Below are 21,214 nucleotides of genomic sequence, written 5' to 3'. Positions count from 1 at the left end.
TACTTACATTAATATTTTCAGCCCACAAAATGTATGCAATCGTGTGTTATAGAAAGCACAAAAAATACTGTATAAAAAAGAAGGAGCATTTGCCAAAAAGGGCAAGTAAATGAATCTTGTAAAAATGGATACCTTTTAACGCTAGTTTGAACCACAGCTACAGCTCAAATTCAGCTTCTCAATTCAGCAGTTTTGAAAATGGACTTTTATAGAAGCAGTCTCACAATGCAGCCTAGGAAATGCATAATTTCCTAGTCTTGGCTCTGTCAGTGAACTTTTTATATGGCCTGCAGCATTCCTCTTTTGTCCAGTTACAGACAGCTCAAACTGGCGGCTAGATTTACTGTTCAGCACGTGTGTACCTGAAGGGTTCTTGGACACTAAGGTGGGACCATTATTTGCTTTGCTTTCTTTTCCATGAAGTGACTTGATAGGAAAAGCTTTACTTCCTAAATTTAGATTCTAGATCATTTATTTTAACCAAAACTTATTTGAAATTGAAAGCTGCAGTAAAGAATTAGGACTGTCATGAGATAGCTCTGCTTCCATGATTTCCAGCACTGAAATCACTGAACCACAAATCCTGTAAGAACAGGCTCTCTCCCATGCATCAGCAACTCAGATTTGTTAGGATATGCCAGCAAGAAAGAAGGAGAGAAAATAAAAGTGAAGCAAGCTTCACGGTTCAGTCTCTGCCCAACTTGAGTCAGGACTGAAAGGGGGACACTCACAAGGGAGTAGTTGACCTACTAGACACCTAACGCCTCAGTTAATAGGCAGCCCAGCTACAACTTTCCTCATCAAAATTCAATAACAAAACACATCAGCAAGTGATGGGAAACTTGCCACTACATCCTGACAAGTCACCCCAAACACCTTTTGTAGAAAGTAGTTAGACACACCCTAACATCTTTCTCTCTGCTAAGTCTAACAAGGAACCATCTCAGATGTAGTCTTTGGAGCTCAAGGCAAGGAAAAAATCCTACCATTAATTGCTCTCGTCTGTACTCTCATGAAAATGAGTGCACTGCATGGTAGATACTAGCATGGTAGATACTGTTCACACTGGTGAAGAGTCCCATTAAGATGTGGCAAGGAATTAAATTTATTTTGATGCTGCTCACTGAAATTATGTAAACACACAGCTTCTGGCATACTTCAGCAACTGTAGGGATAGGGCTCTACTAAGACACTGCCCTTGTTTGGACACTACTGTATTTATGGAGTTTTAAATCAGAAAGGAACATTACAACCATCTGGCCGGCCTACCTGCGAAACAGCTTCTAGAAGTTTTCACAGTCATCTCTCTATCAATCCTAGCATAACTTTTTTTATATAGAGATTATCTTTTAGAAAGATACCCCCATCTTGACTAAAGGATGAGGTGATGCCATGTTGGGGGGGAGGGAGAGGGGTTAAGACTATGAAAATGCATCCAAAATGCAAGCCAAGTTTTCCAAAGAGGAAAACTGAAACATGAACATTTGTTTAAGAAAGAAGTTTTCCTAGTTAAGAAAAGGAAACAGTCCCTAGACACCAGATGCTCTCTGGATTAAAAAGATTAAGCCTTTTACTGAGGAAACAAGTTATTAAATTCTACTACTGTCTCTAAACAGTTAGGTCATTTGGTTTGGGAATTCTCTAAATATGGATTACTAGTTCAATATCATTTCAAGGGAAAAGGATGATTCTAACAGATGCTCCTTGCACCTGTGGAAGCTATTCGGAGTAGAGTCAGACACAAGTTGCCTTTTTATTTTTGTTTGGTTTATGCTTTGATTCCCCCTGGAATCCTGAACGAGCCTATATAGAGACTTTCTCTTCCGTAAGTGCCTACTTCTGGCACCACTGCATTTGAAATACCATTTGAACATGAGATGCTACATTATAGTGGTCGTCTTAAATTACTCAATAAGAACATACTCTGCCTTCAAGGCATGCACATACAGTAATGCTTTAGTGGGAGTTACATGTCTTCACTGAAAGACATATACCCAAGGAGATCAAGTTTTTCTTTTGAACACTCTTTTTTTTTTTGAAACACACATTACCATACACTTTAGTCTCCTTTACAAGAGGGATTCATTTGTAAGTTTTTTTTAATCAGCACAAAGCTCTTCTACACAAAAAATACAGTTCCACAGTGTTTTACTCATTTTTGAAAGTTCAAATTCTGTGCTGGTAGGACCACCTTTTATTTCATATTGAACTAAGATTCATTGCTATTGTCAGAAACTCCCTGACTGGAATTTAAACCAAAAGCAACTTACTTCCGCATTCTAACACTAAATCCAAAGACAGTGGTTTTTGTTAATGCAGAAGCAACACACGAACATGAAATTACTTCTGCAGATTTAACTTTACTGCAACTAACACAAAAGGAATTAAGTGTGTAGGGCCCTCTATGGACAAAACTCTCACTGCTTATGCTTACTTATAATGGAAGTGATCAATTATCTGAGGAAGTCTAAGTAAAGAGCATTCAATGAAGTTATACAGAAGCAGCAATATATAGTCTACAAAAGTTAAAAATGAGAAAGTCATTACAAGATACCACAGACTTTATGATTATGGCAGTTCCTATAATGCTACATATTTGGAATATGCTACTGTTTATGACAGAATAAGCCCTTGATTAAACAACCTAAAATTTTCAAGGTAAATTTGGTGAAAGGTCTCAGTTATTCAAGCCTGAAACCCAGGGTGCTTCATCAGACCGCAGAACAGAGCAGCAATACAAGCCTGCCACTTTGCTTCACAGCAGGGTTAACACAATAAACAGTTATCTGCACAAACAGCAGCATTATCCATGCCTTTTAAAAACCTTACCTTCTGCTGAAAATATCAAGAGATGGTAATATTTCATATCACTTGGTAGAGCAAGTCTGCCTACACCCTGCCAGAAGGGAACATCAGCTGATGCTCACAGATCATCTCTGCTTCCTGTCAGCTCCATCCATTCTTGCCCTGCGATCAGTCTCAGACACATACACAGAGCACCCCAGCTGTAAACAGTATTCAGAGGATGTCCAGCAACTGAAGCATCTCCTTTCTTTCTTATGTTTCTTTTTAAGTCTTTATTCTACATCTTGCTTTCTTCAGTAAAACAAAAAAGGCTTTTTACTCTCATCTTTAGTTGAAGTAATCAGTGCTGAATTTGATGGGATAGTTTGGGAGCACTCACCCAAATAACGTTCAAAATAACATACCTAAAATGAAGATGCTGGCCAGTTCTCTAGAACTGTGAGCAATTCTTGGATACATCATGGGGGTGGGAGGAATAAAAAAAGAAAAAGGAGGACACACCTCAAAATAAGACTTTTCAAACAGCCAAACTTACACAACACCTGGTTATAATGCCTACTCACAGTAAGAGAAAAGAGCTTGCACCAAGAGAGATAAGTGACACTTAAAAGCAGGTTAACATAAGCATCACAGAAAGTGTTTCTCCCTGATTACTGAAGAACCAAGACATTGCACAGCTGTCAGGAGGAAACTGAAACTTTGAGGGAAGGTGGAGCTTTGCCCTGAAGAATACAAAAATCATAATAATGAATCCCAAAAATACATCCAAGATATCTGCTTTAGACAGCCGCCTTGAAAAGGGAACGAGCAGAGATACTCCTAGCTTGAAGGCTAGGAGAAGCTATCAAGCACTACACGGCCACACAGCGCATTTCTGACAACAGGATATGGCAGTTGCTCTTTTTTGCCTCTGACCTGTGCAATAGCATAATCCGAGCAATTGGTTGCCTGCATGCCCTCATTGCCACTGATCCCCACTCCAACGTGAGCTGTCTGGATCATTCCTACGTCATTGGCACCGTCCCCAATGGCAAGTGTTATGGCATTGACGTGTTTCTTGACCATGTCTACTATTTCAGACTTCTGTAGAGGAGATACTCTGAAAAGGAGAGAAAAAGGTGTCAGTTTCTCACATGCTGAGCTATGTGTCTTTCCCAAAAGGACAGCTGTAATCTACATTTAGAAGTAATCAAAGGGCAGTTGCTGGGAAGTTTCTTTATTCAACAACTAAGCTTCAGAACCTGTGCCAAACTATTTCAGAAGGAGAAAATAGCTTTAAAAATAGTTTCACATTTATCTACTTGCTCATATTTTATGCAAAAGAGACCAAATAGATATGAAAGGTTTTAAAGCTTTGTTCCCCCCCCCCCCCCCAGCCCCATCTGATACACTTTGGCATACGCCAGTGATGTTATATTGGGAACACTGGAGAAGGGCGTTTCCTCTTCAGCTACGATGGTTTACAGATTAACAGTGCAGACTTCCCTGTCTGCTGTCAACAGCGCATCTCCATCCAGGAGGAGAAAGACCACTAATACATTCAGAGAGTAAATCAATCAGAGACATTTTCAGTGGTTTGGCAAAAGGTACTGCAGGCTTACCTTATTCCCTCCTCCAGCTTACTTCCCCACCTGCCAGGCCGCCCTTCCAATCTCAGACTACGCAGTTAGGATCAGAAAGAGTAAGGCCTCTCCCTGATCTCACATATGCCTTGCATGCTGGTGCACCTCTGACTTCAGTGATGATGCTACTCAATTCCAACTCAAAAACAAAAGGTTGACTCCATGACATCTGAATATTCTTATCTGTTTTATTGGTAGTTACTTTAACCTGATCCTTCTCTCATTTTACATCAGTTCCAGTTCGATAAGAATTCATGGAATTCAATAGAATTAAACTAGTCTAAACCAGGAAGAAGTGGAAAAATACTCAGGACTAGGTTACTAAATTGGATAAGACACCTAAAATGCCCTTTTTCCATGGGAAAGGTGGATCAGGTTACCAAATCATATGAGAGATTCTGGAAATACCTACACGTAGATTAAATATTTCCATTCTAACCCCATCTGTACAAACAACCCTAATTCCTTTCCCCATCAGTTTTAGTTAAAGTTCCAAATTATTTTATATTCCCTTAAATAAAGCTTTAGACAAAACTTTTCCACATCTCAAGTCAGCCACATAACACTCAACAAAAAGAATGTAACTGATATCTAAAAGCTTTACTATTAAAATAGGGGGAGAATGGAGAGCTTGGGGAATGGGGGAGACAGAAGTTTTTTACATGGCATTTTTTCCAGAGTCTACGTCCTGTGGGAGCAACTTGCATAGCCTTTTAATACACCCGGCTGGATTACCACTGATCAAAAAAAGCACAGCTATTTTGTTCAGCATTTTGCTTTATGGCCTTGATTTTGTTTAGTGCTGACCACCTCTTACAATAACTTGATGAGTAGTTGGGGGAGAAAAAGTTCCTAAGAAAAATGTGCTGGGTTCAAAATTCACATGTGAACTAAGCCACCTGAAAAATCTAGTAGCTGTCCTGTTCCTAAAAGCTGAAAACAGAAAAAAGTTGACTGGGCCATAAAATTTACTTAATACCATTGGATAGATTTATTAAGCACTCAACTACCTGGCAATGAAAACACCACTTGGCACTGTAGGGGCCCAGTTAAACTACCAACACAAAACCCTAACACGCTAACCAACCTGTAGTGCATGAAAGGTGTCAGTTTATAATTTTAAAGCAGCTCTGAATATAGTCTGCATCAAATGTTAACTTCTCTCTCATACATATATGCACACTCCCCTCTATCCCACCCCCCAATCTTCACATGATAAAATACTAAAGCATGGAGCAAGCAGTCAACAAGGACTTCAAGCCATAAAATGGGAGCTCCAGAAGGACTTGGAGACAGTTCTGGAGGGATGGGATAAGTACACAGACACCCATTACCAGCCCCAGGGGCACCTACAGTGCACAGGACCATATACTTTCAGCAGTCCCCTCATGCTATTATTTCACTGCAGCTGAGCACTGTACGTATCTGCTAACATCCTCCTGAAACGACATCTCTCAGAAGTCCAGTTTGTGTTCATTTAGTTTTCAGTTGCATGGCAATAGAAATAGCCAAGACATTTCCTAGTTTTATATATGCTTAAAGTAACAGGGGAATGAAAAAAATACAGACTGAACAGCATCTCTTATTCTGTAGTTTAAGCTAGCAGCTCGTCTACAGACACTTCAGACATGACCAGAATGTGGCAGAGATGCCTGAGCTTGTTCTAGTGCAGTTTAGCTGTGACGTGTCAGGCAAGCTAATATAGCCTGTATTCACTTCCATGCCTGCTGTATGGGTGTGGCTTCAGATTTTAGGTCAACTTTGACATTAATGACCTATTATTTGTCAAATCAATGGAATGCCCCAATATAAACACATTTTGCAAGTACTACATAATGTATACAGAGTGTGCTTTTACTGTCTTGACCAAATAAAGTTGATTATACCCACAGTTATATAACACCCAGTTAAAGACTAACATCTTTATATGTCTAATAAGACTAAACAAGCTGCAGGAAACACTAGATACATGCTTTAAACACCAAAAATATTTCTGCACTTGGTTTAAGATGATGAAATTAAGACAAGATTTCAGCACAAAGTGTTACTTGATTATAGTAGTTTATTCTAAACATAAGCTTTATAGCAAGCATCCTCTTCGATACCTTCCCATCAAGTACATCCTCAAACTCCAGAGAACATGTTTTGCTGCACACAGTATTATTAACTACAAAAGTTGCAAATCGAGATGGCTACCGATTTCCTGAGGGGTTTTACGCTCCTCCCCTCCCAACTCACACTCTCAGCCTCCAAACCTCTTCTGCTCCTTGTAATCTATTTGGTACCAACACTCTGCATTAGATGATATTAATCGCCTTAGCCAGATGATCAGAGCTGCGGTCCATTTCTGCCCATTTGATAGGCTGTCTACATGAACAACTGGAGGATTATAGCGCAGGACACTATTAACCTGCAGCTTCCCCCAGGTGATATCTTGGAAGGGGAGGAGGAATAGCCAAGTTCACAAAGATTCCTAGACAAATGAATAAGTTCAAAGTAAAAAGTGCTAGTAAGAACTAACTACTTTGGAGAAAATTTTTGCAGCGACAGGCAGCTATTGGTAATTATCATTTGGTGGAACACCCCTGGCTTTCACTGCAGAGCTCACTGCAGCATTATCAGGATGTAAGCCTTTGCCTTGACATACACCCAAATAAGAATTAAGAAGTGAGCAAAACATCAGTTGCATCAAAATCTTCTGCTTAACTCGTGCATTCCTTCACTGGTCAGACAGCAATGCTTCTTACAAAGGTTCTTAGAGTGCAACTCAGAAGAGTTCACTGGAAATGTTTGTTTATATGTTATTTTTACTGTCTCTGGTCAAAAGCATCTTTGACAACAGATACAATCAACTTAGTCTAGACTGATTCTCTCTTTTACACATACTCCTGGAAAAAAAACCCGCTAGATTTCAAGTACCAACATTATAGCTACAGGATCAAGTCTTCAGATTCCTGCTCAAACTGCTTCCCTAAGAATCTGGATTTAACCTACTCAGGCTACAGAGAGCCTGGGGTCAGGACTACACCTTTATAAAGTGTTTAGCATTCAACATTTGGCTGTGCAATATAGTGTTCATGGATGATGAAGGGATGCATAAAGTTAAGTGTCAGCCATATAGCAGACCTGCTACTTGCCCGCCTCTGGGACTTCCTTCCTGTACCCTTGCTCTTGAGAGGGCAAAAGCTGATATGAAAAAGTGGAAGGTTCTCTTCAGTCTCAAACCTGCTGAAGTCTTTATCAGCATCTTTAACAGTTTAATACAGAAAGCAGTTTCCATCCTGGATAAGATGACTGGCGCCCTGATATCATATTGCTTCCTCTGTAGTGGGATGGGTGGAAGCAAGAGAGGGCACAAAGCACTATATCTTGGGAAGAAGCTGAGAGAGAAATGCAGCCCAGAGCCAGGAACCCTCAGAAAGACATGGACCTAATTATCCTCGGGTCACTTAAATCAATAAGGAAACTGTGGAAGGAGGCAGGGGTAAGTAGTTTTCAGATAATGCAGTACTATAAAGTATTTACTGATAGTAACAATAAAGGTCCCTCTTCTACTTAGAGGAAGCTCATGAAAAAAATAGCACAGGGCACAGCACGAAAACAGTAAGACAGCTGGTTTTCACAGAGGATGTTGTAAGTGGCTTCCCACTGACTTCTGCAGATCAGCTCCCGATGGCTTTAAACCTTCAGTCTGCATTTAATGCTTTAGCCTGGATACACACGTTTATGAGCAAACTTCTTACTGATACGTTTTGCCTGTTCAGAAAAGTTCTGCTCATATGGTTTAGTCTTAGGTAGTCCTAAGGGACTAAGGGAGTTGGACTCTATGATCCTTATGGGTCCCTTCCAACTTGAGATATTCTATGATTCTGCTCAGCATTTTGCTGGAAGGTTTGCTCAGCCTTACTTTATTTCTTTAAGAAGAGAATTCAAGCACAGATGGAAGATCTTCTAGTTAATTTTTTTTTTTCCCCTCGCATCAGGAATACTTATGGGACAACAAGAGCAATTCACAAATTTGTACCAGCTCTGCCATCTTTCAGTGAAAGATTTCACAAAAAACACCCTGGTGAAGTGGTGACGTTTTAAAAAATAAATATCAAACATTTTATTTAGAAACCCATTTTGGTAGCAAAATTTTTAAAACCTCAAAAGTAAGTAGAAGCAAAACATTAAAATATCCATTTTAACCAAGCAAAACAATGCAATAGAGCTTTAACTTCAATTTTTAATGTACTGTGACTGATTTAAATCAATCAATTCCTTTACTGCACTTTTTGCAATCTGGCAAGGCAGCTATCCCCCTTATTCCCAGACTCCATCTAATACATCAAGATGGATGCAGTCACAAATGAGATGGGAAGGACACAATCAGCACAACCAGTCCTGTGTCACATAGGTCAGCTACACTCCACAAGATACTATCAGTGGGAAGTGAGAAACAGTTTCTTAATTCTGTGCCTATGCATATCTGTACTTATTGCAGTTACAGATGCATGAGAACAACTGACAGCAACTGTAAATAATACTTCTCACACAGGCCCTTAAACTACAGCTGTATCATTGCAGATGCTTCAAAGTATACATACATAAACCACAAATGGGAAATAAAAATGCAGTATTTCAGAAGATTATTAGTTTTACTTATTGCATTCAAGTCTAAAGGACCCAATGAAGACAGGGTTCTGCTAGAGTAGACACTGAGACTATCAACTGTATATAAAAAGAGACACGATTAGTAAAGAACAAGGTAAGTAAGCTTTATTGGAGTCCTTTTATCTATAAAACATTGGCAGAAAAAGATGAGGTAATTTATGAAAGATCCGTTTATATCCAGACCATCTTACAAGGCCATGAAGGGAAGGCAGCCCCGCAAGCTCTTCCAAACCTGAACAAGGCACAGCTTGATACTGAGTCTCAGCACTCTCCTCTGTTCCCTCTACATGTGTTTGGTTTTGTGGGGATTTTTTTTGCTTTTGCTCCCCCCCTCCCCCCCAACGAGGAGACTAGAGCATTTCTTTTGAAGACTGCATACTTCCCCCACACTCAATTCAATACAAAATACTCTTAAGACATTCTTACCCACACTTTTAAATTTTCAATGTTCATTTGTGAAAAGAGGAAGGCAAGGAAGGAAGCTGTTTCAAGTATTAGCTCCTTCTGCTTCCACGCTGTAACAGGGATTAAACACCAAGACATTAATGTCTTTAACATGAAACATTAACTTGATATTCTATTTCCTTGAAATGCCTTGTTAATGCAACACAAGAGGCCCTTAAGAGCCCACCTTTATTGGAGTGAACATGATTTTACCCTGTTCTATTGTAAAATACACTAGTACTTCAAAACGCTCAGTGACCTCATCTTCAGAAAAGGCAGAGATGGGAAACAGCCCAGAAAGAGCTGAGAGCTATCAATAATATTGATAGTGTACGTGTAGAATTTAAGTGTATACATTGGTCCCCAGAAAAAAAAGCAAGATGAATTAACACACCACTAAAAGTAATGCTCAGAAAGCAAGGAATGTTACCATGACATCATATTTAGCAGTTTTTAATTACACATTGATTTCTCCTGACACACACCAGGGTGCAGATTTCAGCCATGTGCCATCCAAAAAAGGGCTAGTCTTGAATTATAGTCATGATGCTCTGAGATACCTTGGATAGACTTATAATGATACAGTAACCCACACAGAAGAAGAGCGAACAAAAGCACACGCACATCATATTGACTCAAAACGTGCATCACATTGAATGCTTTTCATTTACCAAGTGCTCTGAATCTCCTTCACCTGCTGACAACCATGATTTCACAGGGACTGGCTCTGGTGCACTACTTACAACTTTGGAGACAGCACTGAGTGCTCTGATGGATAGCTTAATGTTCATAAAAAGCACCAAAGGAATTCATCCAACTAAATATAAGTGCCTCCAATGGAGACATCTATATCTGCACTAATCACGCCACGCTCCTTTTATAGTCAATGGAGAGAAACAGGCACTTCTGGAGTGCAATTCATCTGGCTTATTTTAGACATGTACTTTAAGGGTATAGTTCATCTCCTCTTCCAAGTGCCCTTTTCTCTCCACCAAGGTAAAGGGGGCTGAAGGTAACTAGTTCACATGAAAAAGCCTACTACTTACACATAAAATTACACAGGATCAAACCCATCTTACATTACTGCAGTGCTAAATACCTTCAAATTAATCAGGTGCACAAGCTTCTCCTCTCTCGCTTTCTGGGAAGGTGGAATGTCTGCTTCTGTCCGACACAGGCACCTGATGCTGAACTGATTGATACACCACATCCTCCTTCCCTTCTCAAAAATGCTTGCTTCTTGACTGCGCTTCCAGCTCTTGCTAATTCTTTTCTACAGTAATTTCCCAGTCCCATCTCTTCTGAGCACAGACAACTAGAATTCTTACCAAATCTCTACTGGCTTCTGTAAAAACAACCACAGCTTCACCCCCCTTTGTCATTTCAGCTGCAATCTCACTTCTCTATACTTTCTTCATTTTTTTTTCCTGAGCAGACCATCCTCCAAACTGCTTCACGTGTCCAAATTTATTGGACTGATTTAAAGTCTATTTTTTAATTTTAAAAAGAGTTTTACATCCTATTTCACTTATCAGAGGTCTCTTTTCATCTTGTTGTAACTACAGGAAAAAAAAAATCTTCCTTCAGTTTTTCAGCCTCACTGACGTGCTAGTTACATGCTTGACTTTCCGAGCAACATATATTACCTCTAAATTTCAGGTTATCCAGAACAGGGTATTTTTGATGCCTAGCATGGCTCTAAGTCAAAACACGTGCAACATACCCCTACAAACACACTCACAGAACATGTAGTTCTTTTTAATTTAATGGTCACCAAAATAGTGCCTTCTGCATCACTTTAGGTATAATAGAAATGCCTTCTTAATATAAAGCTCTCTTTGTAGTTATAAAGCCACTGAATCATACAGAGTCTTCTGAGGAGAAAGAACCCAAATTCATTTAGTACCTTTTTTATCACAAAACCAAAGATTTTTTCTAATTATATACGTTCCTTTTTTTTTAATGTATGTATCACTACAGAATTTCCCCCTTGCATTTCATATTTCAACAACTCATTTGCCATTCACAGTTGCCATTGAAATGATCTCCAAAGGACAAGGACTATGAAATAATCTCTTTATAAGCTGGATTCAATGTATTAAGCAGTATGATATAATACACAGCGCCCTAGTGAACACAGGGGTTAAGTTTCAAGTCAGCACCTTCTTCCTCTTTGATATCCCCCCCTGCATGTTTCTGTCTTGATTGCCCTTCCCTCAACCTGCTTTATGGGCCAAAGATTAAATAGGGAAAAATATAGTTTGGAAAACGAATTATTTGGAAAGTGATGAGTTGGCATAAACAGTGTTGAATGGGAGACTATTTTGCATTTTTAACTATAATGGTTGCTAGTGGCAACAGCTATAATATGTTTTTAAAGTAAAACTAACGTATCAAATTAATTTTGAGCTTACCTCACCCCAAGCTGATTAAGGCACATTCATTTCCATGCTAATCAGCCTGAGCAGTTCTCATGCAGCACAGAAATCTGCCTTTTTCTAATGACAGGGCACAAAAATTTCAGTCTGTAAAACGTACAGATTAGTGCCTTCATAACCTTGAGCACACACACAGACAGCGAGCGCCCGTGTGCTTCACACAGCAGAGTTGTTTATAGACTTTGCAACACATGGTGAAATTAAGTGACAATTGAGACTATGGCCATTAATAAGCACGTCAGCCCATTTAGGGAGGCTCTGCCCTGCCGTGAAGCCAACAGATCAATTGGGAGAGCCAGGGTGAGCACCTGCCTCCAGAAGCAGAACAGCAATACTATGGTAGCATCAGCAATGCCATGTGGGCAGTGTCACTGCCTGACAGGCGCTCTGCTCCTCCACACTAACTACAGCTCAGAAATACAAAATGCAGCAGCTTCAGACAGCATTACCATTGTAAACTACTGCTTCTTTCAGGATCACATACCCAAGAAACAAACCACAAACACTGACATGGAAGGAAGATGAAGGGAGGCGTAGCCAATAGATTTGAGATAGTTTGCCATTTCAGCAGTGCTACAAGCACTGACAGTTTTATTTCTTCATTCTGATTTCTAATAACTCCACGATTTATTTTTCTCCCTCTGTGAAAAAAGTCTCCTGGAATTTAAAATGAGAATGCATGTAAGTTATCAACTTGCAACTACATGTTATTGTTGAAAAGCCTAGGATCTCCGAATTACATGCTCCTGGAACAGCAAGACACAATCCCAAGCAGGGTATCTTACCCAGTAATTATCAGAGGGCTGCAATGTAGCAGCGTATCATGTTGAGGACTCATCACCCAAAATGAAAGTACCACCTATTAGTAAAAAGCGAGATTTTCAATTTCAGAATTATCAGTATACCTCAAAAGTCAGGGTCATGTTGTGTCAGGGAAGAAAGGTGAGCTCCCAAACGATTTTTTTCATGACAACACCAAAGAAATGCAAGTTATTTCCCACCCTTCCCTGAAGTCCAGTCTCTATTTAACAATAACAAAATGCTTACAGTGAAGTCCCTAAATCCTTAGACGTTTAGGAAAAAATAACCAAAACTTCTGGTTTTCACAATCTCTCCACAGCTAGGGAAGTTGAGCACCAGGGTGTTCCCATCAAGATTAAAAAAAATTCAGACCACTTTTAAATAGAAAAAGACATAGACAACTGGAAGCCTGACTGGGACCAGCTCAGCCTTGGTCAACCATTAAATCTGCACTCTGTTCAAAGCCAGGTTAAGTATTAACTTACAGAAAAACATTCACAGCATGCTCACTACTCCCAAACACAAGCTGCAAGAAAGGATCTTTACATCAACCTCTAAACCTTAAACTCAATACAAGCAACACTGCTAAGAAAAGAGTGCGGAAGGGAAGGAGGAAAAAGAAAGGAGTAATATTCTAGAGCAAAGCCAGTTATACGCTAAGTTCATGATTAAACTGAAATTAAAATACGGCATCTATGTTAAGGGGGTGCTGTTGTCACATTCAGTCACCACCTATACTGTAAGTTAGTATGACCAAATTTATATCAAGAAGGTTTAGTAATAGCATCCCTGTCCATGGCCAGCCACTAACATGGCCATATTGCTAGGGCACCTGTAACCCTCGAACACACGGTTCCAATGTATCCGTACCTCGGTGAATGTTTCCTTGTTCAGGTTTAAGACACAGAAATGCCTTGTGGTTTGTGAAAACAACAGTGATTAATAGCAGCTGCTTCTAACAGTAAAATAGAAAAACAGACAGCAGAGTGAACACAACATATATTGGTCCCCTGCACCCCTGATTTTCAAGCATCTTTCACACATGAGGACCCTGTTGCACAGAAGAGCACATGAAACTGAAGCCACACATCACAGGCTGTCACACAGAGCATGAGCACACCACCTGCTGTAATAGCATTGGCAGCTGGTAGTCAAGAGGAAGCCAACCTGGAGGAGGCCAGGAGGAGTCCGGTCTCACCCCTGCCAAACCTGGGGAGCAATTGCTTGAGCTGACTGTCTCCAGAAGCTTGTCCAGGCATTTTGGAGCAGTCTAGGCAGAGTCAGGGAGTACTTTAACAGCACAGGATGGACAACCACAGTCCACACTTGCTCCTTAGCGCTCTTATTAACAGTGTCTGCACAGCCTTAACACACAAGGAAAAGCCTCACAAAACTCAACTCCCACTGTTTTTTCCAAACTTGCATTGACTTCAGAATTATGCCTCTTTTGAAAGCTCCAAGCTAGCCACCTTGCCGCTATTAAAAGGAATCTTTAGGGGTTTTGGAAAAAAAAAATGCAGGGAAGAAATTGTAGTTTTCGTTTCCTGCATGTGTCTCAACTCTCGGAGCTGATTTTCTTTTGCATGTATGATTTTTAGTTTTAGTCTCATCCATATTTCTGACCACAGAAGTGTACTGTCATACCAGTACAGACCGACCTTTGCACAGGACAGAGCTCCATGGAGTACAGACAGTCAAAAAAGCGCAAATATTTTGCTTAATAGCTCAAATCAGATCCTGCTTCCTGCATTAGACTAACAACACAGAACTAGGAGCCAAGTCTTCACAACGTCACACCTTTGCACCTTTATAGAAAGGACACAAAATGCTGCAGTTGCAGTTTGGTAACAATACATGCCCATGTTTCACAGGACATGCTTAGTTAGTGCTAAGTAATAGATGCCAGGACACATCATCCCTTCTACCACTCCTTTTAATTAAGGAGAATAAAAAGAGGCACCTGAACAATTCTACATAAGGAGCTTTAGAACAGCAGAGAGAAGATAGCTGCGTTTAAGTTAACCATTTCCTGAAAGTGAGAAGGATATTGCCTGAAAAGCCTTCTTTCCTGGAGAGAAAGCCAGCTTTGAAATGTCTCAACAGGCATTATAATAAGCCCTTTTCTATTAACTTGTGGTCTTCTAAGGTGAACTGTTGGGCAACTGAGAGGTAGCATAAAGTATCAGCCCATTACTAGGGGCAGAGGAGAGCAGAGTTCTTCCACATCCACTTTTATACCACATTGGTCTTAGAATAAGAGAGGCGTCCTCTCACTGCCAGAGTGATTTTAAGCACTGGGCTGCTTCAGACCATTAGTGCCACAGTAACGTTGAATTTGAGCATGTCCAAGTCATTAGTGCCAATAGAATTTGAAGTATCAGACAGAGGTACCTTGTTATCACTAAGGTAACTTAAATCACCCATAGCCTAGGCTACAACTGGAAGAGCTAAATGAGCCAGACCACATGAAACATCTCCTTAAAAAGAAACCACGGAAATTGAGGAAAAAAAACAATTGCTAGGAGTTGAACTGTATTCACTGGCGTTCATGACTCAAGTAAGATTAAAAGTTAAAAAACCTGGGAGGAAAAATGATGACTTGCCCAGTGCTGAAAAATTCATGGGCTGTACAGGAAGCAGGAAAGGGGCTTTTGAGAGTTAGACAGGATACTCTCCACGCGTACCCAAGTATATCACTATGGCTAAGTTAATGCTCTCTTTTTTAAATCCAGCCATGAAAAGCAAGTCAAGTTACAGTGCTTTCTGTCTAGAGAAAGGCTTAGAGCCTATACATGCTCATCTGACTTAATAAAATGGCTTTTGTAGCAGCATGTAGTCTACACACAGTTTACGCAGTAAATTTTATTTTATTTTTTAGTTACAAGCTAAGACTTGGAAGTCTAAGTTCACATAAATCTGTTTACTATATGTCAGAGTTTATCTATTCAACACACTGGCAAAATTCAAACAACAGCAATTCATTTTCAAAATACACTGAGAAAAATCCCATAGCCAAACAGGCTATTGAGGTAAAAAGTGAGCCCCACTTTCAAATATGACCTGGCAACTGGTAAGCTCTTAAGACATGTTGTGGAAGCTGAACATAGATGTGGTAATGTGAAAAGCTATAGTGTTCGAAGGACTCGGCAGATATACAGTGCCTTCTACAAGCTCCTAGTAGCTCTACAAGCTATCTTTAAATAAACTATATATTCTCTATACCTTATTTCTCCAAATAGGGTCAGAGTAGCCTTGCTAGAAGTTTGCTGGCAGTGATGTGCAAGGCATAGTCAAAGGTTACTACTAAAAAATTCCAGGAGGACTCAGAAACTAATCTAACATGAAAATGGTCAAAATAGTTCATGAAGATGGAGAGGTATTATATGAGCAGTTCTCCCATGAGTATAATGGAAAAACACCAAGATTACAGACTACTAATGGCCTTACACTCACGCTTGATCATGACTTAAAATCAAAGCTAACACTTCGGATTAAAAAACTCTGTAAAAAAACCAAATTGAATGCCAAAAAAAGTAAATTACTAAATCTTCTGGATGTAAAAAAACCCCAAACAACTTACATGGAACAGAAAATCTGCTTATGCTCTAAATGCACTTGGCTATAATAGTACTATAGATGCCCTGCTGTTTAACTTTTAGGAACACAGATTTTATTCTCATTCACATTCTTCATATCCAGTACAAATAACACCCCAAATGCAAGCCAACATGTTGGAGCATGGCAGAGCAATTAGCCCAAGTGAGGATCTAACTGTTTTAATGTATTTGAGACATAAGTAATACATTATTTTTTGTATAAAATATAGTTCATAGGAATAAGGTCAAACATTCAGTGTCCAACTGGCAATGGTCAGAGTACCATGAGGGTCCATCCTGCTCAATATCTCATCAGTAACCCAGATGCTGACAAAAAGGATACCCTCAGCAAGTCTGCAGATGACACTGAACTAGCGGGACTAGATTACAAGGAATCACAGGGCTTTTATTCAAAGGAACCTTAAGAAATTCAGGGACTGAGCCAACAAACCTCATGGAGTTCAGACAGAGAAAGGCAAAGCTCCACACCTGGGACAGAATAACCCCATATACTAGTGCAGGCTGGGAAATGATTGAGTAGCAGCCCTGCTGAAGAGGACCTAGTTGTTACGGTGGGCATCAGGTTCAACGTGAGCCAAAAGTGCACTGTTAGTGTGATCAAGGCACATTGTGTACTGGGTCACTACCCAGTACACAAGTGTGACCAGGACAAAGGCAGAAGTTATTATCAGCCCTCTCCTCAGCACAGGTGAGGCAACATCTATAATACATCCAGGTTTAGAGCCCGAATTGAAAAGAGAAGGAGAGAAACTGGAAAGAGTCTAGCAGAGAATTACTAAGATGGTCAGGGGTCTAAAATACGTAGTAAGAAGAGGTTGTGTCACCTGGGCTTGTGCAGGTAAGGGGTAGTTTAACAGCAACGGTGTACTACTGCTTAACATGAACTTAAACTCTCCTGTCACGTCAAACAATATAACAAGGGCCAATGGCCACAGACTGCAAACTGGGAGGTTCAGGTTGGATATCACAGATGTTTTCATGAAGGTGTTGAGCAATGAAAAAGGTCTGCCAGAGAGGTGGTGGAATCTCTGCGTCTTCCATGGCTCAACTACAGAAAGTCATGGAAGACATGATCTACTGTGGATGACAACCCTGCCTTGAGCAAGAGGTTGGACTAGGCCTCCAGAAGTCCCTTCCACCTAGACTGTTCTACATCTGAAGTCTCAATTTAGTGACAATGGAGGCACTTTCCTACTAAATGACTGATATGGTCCTTGAAGAAGGTTCCCATGTGGTTCTGTCACACAGTGAGGCCTAGATTTCAAACAAGTATGCTTAGTACACATGCTGCCTTGTGTGCTAAAGGTCTCCAGTGAGACACAGTATAACTGGGCGCTGCAGTAGAGAAGTGACCTCATCTCCTTCCCCTGCATGTAGTCATCATCCCACCCTATTGGAGCATCTTCCCCAGGTAAACAGTCTTCTCCTTCCAGCCTTGCCTTTTCCTCAACCATCAGCACTTCAAACTCTTCTCACCTTCACATCATCCCCTTTCTTTGCCTGAGTAACCCACTGGTGTTGAAGTTATTTATATAACTTTATGCATCATTTCCTTAACTTGAGATCTTTGTATTTTAACAGTGGATAACAAAGTTGCCAAGTCTAATGTAACAACGCTTTGGGTAGCCACTATAAAATTTCTTGGTTATTTTTATGCCACAGACTCTTCAGGAAAAAACACACCCACATCTGGCATAAAAGCCAATCCATCAAAAGAAACCAACAGATCTCTTGAGAAAGCTAGACAACCAGTGTAGAATCAACAGAAACTGCTCTGATCCAGCAAGAAAGATTCCTTCCAAAAGGGTCAGCTCTCGAAGACATTTTTTTAGAAGCACTCTCCATATTACTATTTCCAAATCTAGCAAAAATTAACATTTTAATCTCAGTGCATAATGTCTGATCATAACCCAGTTTTCAGAGAAAGTCAGACCTTGTAGTAACAGATATTTCTAGTTTCTTTCCCTCACCTTTGCTAGATAAGAGGAAATTGACAACTAGATCTAATTCTCTTAATTTAAGAAAACTATTCAGGAATAAGTAGTAGAACTGAAAACTGACCCCTAGCCATGCTTCTGTATAACGGTTGCTATGAAACTTTAGCATATGTATTAGAGTTGGAATCTTCCTAAATGTTATATCACATATATTTGTGTTTTATTGTGAAGAAGTGGTCTGACCGAAGACATGGAGGTTCTAAGAAAAACAAAACCCTTTTCAGTTGCATTGTGCCATAATTATCACAGTCAACACTAACTTCTACATTAAGATTTCCCAGCCTTTTATATCTGAGCCACACTTTTATTCCTCCCTATCCCTTCCTATGTTTGACTAAATATCTGACATCTATAAAACAGCATAAATAAGACTATTAGGAAAGCCACAGATGCATTTTAAGTGGCTCTTTACTCAATTTAATAGCTGACAGTAATCACTATGAGCCCAGTCTAAAGCTAATCCTTCCACGGATTTTCATGAGGCTTGAATAAGGTCCAGATGATCAGTCAGTCCTCTGTAGATCTGGGTTCTCCCAATAAGTTCACCTTAAAAAGTTTCCAAGGGAAGTTACATCCACGTGTCACGCAGAAATTCTGAATGTTTAGCATCAGCAACTGTCTGTGCATTAATATTCCCAGTACACCATGCAGCAGTAGATAAAGAGATCAACTCAGTTGTGCATGCTAATAAATGAATGAAGCAAACCATCACAAGAGCCACCGAGAATCCTCTCCCCATCTGAAGCATTTGCCTAGTTGCCAGAGAGACTAAAGGAATTAAAAGCAAAAAAAGAGGAGGGGAAGCAGGGAACCTTTCACAACCACGTAACCCGAACTGGAATAACTGCTAGTACAAACAGGCTCATTTTCAAATATACGTGGGTCAGAAATAACAGCACAGCTCAAAGCAGCTGCGGTCATACTGTTTACTCTCCTTTTTGACATAAAAGCCTTTCCCTCCGTGAACAGTTCTTAATGCAGAAACATCTAAATGTATGCTAATGCCCACCAGAGCAATAACTTCCTTTGATTCAACGGTACTGAAAGTACCAGGAAAAAAGATCAAACCAAGTATTATACAAACAACCAATGTCTTCAATATGGTACGTGTCAGCATGAAAGCTGAACAGAGTTGAACAAGCCAGCTACTAATGTCTTACATGGTTCTGAAAGTGGCAGCGTTCTTAAGTGCTTGCAGATAAAAGTGTTTTTCTTAAGTTGTGACATCAATTTATAGAGCTCTCTAATACAATGAAAGTGCTTTGATTTAACATGATTTATGAAGCAAAAGCACTTCTGGTGTCTTCAGAAAAAGCACAGGAGTTTACAATAAACACAAGATAATTAAGTAATTTTGCAGCCAGTTACTCTCCTGAAATCATAATTAGGAAAAACAAACATGACCTCTCTCTTTCCTTTTTATGCTGCTTAAAATTCCTTCCTCTGTCTTCCACTTCACTGACTCACCTTTCTTTCAACATCCTTTCACTGGAGAGCTTCCATGACAAACTTCTCTGGCATTGCTTTAGTGAAGACATTTTCAACTTTCAACTAGTCCCAACACCCTGTTTTTCTGCAAAGCTGCTATAGTGTTTACAGAACAATACTAAGACACACACAGAAAAATAAATCTGAACAAATGATCTATGGCTCTTTCAAGTGTGTCACAAGTAGTACAAACTCCGGCTGCAGTGTGTCATGCTTTACCCTCCTAGGGTTCAGCATGATCTCTTATTTTTGTCTTCTGATGTGTAATCTGTAATCGGAAGTTATTTAACTGCTAGGAAAACAAATCTCTGGTTAGATTTAACTGACCATGTCACAGATGCACAAAACACGTAAGGGTGACTGAATTGTTTCTTTAGGTACAGACAGATGAGTAAGTCCACTTCAGGGGATGGGGACAAAGCTAGAGAAGACGGAGGCATTTTGCCCTCTGAATAACCGGTAGAAGCAACAACAGGCATAGGATTTAGAAATCAGGATCCACTGCCCTGTCCCCTTCAAGCAGCCCAACAGATCGGTAGCACACTTACATAAACCTGATCTCCAAAAAAAAAAAAAAAAAAAGGTAGCTGTGGTTTTAAACTCCCACAGGCTAAAGAGGACACTTACCGTAAGCCTGCTTCATGGGGTACCTTCAGTATATACAGATACCAAAGCCAGCCCTTAAAAGCATTTACACATATGGAGGCCTATTTCATGCATCTCAGACAAATTCAGGCATGATAGCTAGTTGTCAGCTCTACCAACAGCCCCTTGTCTCAGTACTTCTGGCCTTCTCTGGGACGTGACTAGCTAGAAGCCAGATGTTTACACACCTTCAGCACACAAGTTGTTAGGCAAAGCTTTGGAATAAATTGTATTTCTGGACCTAGGAATCTCAGCTCCATGTAAGGAAATTGCTCATCTATGTCCAAAACAAAGACAACTTTCTAAATCCACCAAATATAAACGACAAAACCCCTCATTGTACTAGTGCATAAATCCATGGTGTATCCACACTCATATTAGGCAGATCTTCTAGTTCTTTTTACCAGTTTAAGAGAGAAGAGGTCTGAAAAAAGGGAGGCAGGGAAGATCAAATATGTGGAAGTGCCTTCAAACAAGGACTCTTTATCTGAAAAAGGCAACTAAAAATCAATATATTAGAGGTTCATTTGATGAGGTGGGGGGAAGAAAAGCAGCCAGGGAATGATTATTCATCATTTCTAATGTGCAAGAACTTTACGGCATCCAATGAAATTACCAGGCAGATTTAAAAGCAAAAGGAAATATGTTCTCTGCACAGTATATAACACCCTCTGTCCAAGGTGAGATTATAGACTAATGTC

General features: G+C 40.0%; 1 protein-coding gene across 1 annotated transcript in view; it reads right to left on the bottom strand.

The window, feature by feature from the left end:
- ATP8A2 (ATPase, aminophospholipid transporter, class I, type 8A, member 2) overlaps nt 1–21,214 on the bottom strand; it is a 277,748-nt gene that overhangs the window by 139,360 nt on the left and 117,174 nt on the right. The window contains exon 20 of the mRNA XM_009327758.1: nt 3,721–3,904. Coding sequence (XP_009326033.1) covers nt 3,721–3,904 — 184 coding nt within the window. The remainder of the gene's footprint in view (nt 1–3,720; nt 3,905–21,214) is intronic.

The sequence above is a fragment of the Pygoscelis adeliae genome, unplaced genomic scaffold, assembly GCF_000699105.1.
Source record: "Pygoscelis adeliae isolate BGI_AS28 unplaced genomic scaffold, ASM69910v1 Scaffold14, whole genome shotgun sequence".
Taxonomy (NCBI): domain Eukaryota; kingdom Metazoa; phylum Chordata; class Aves; order Sphenisciformes; family Spheniscidae; genus Pygoscelis; species Pygoscelis adeliae.
Note: the sequence above shows the minus strand (reverse complement) of the source record. Positions and strands in the feature narration are given on the sequence as shown.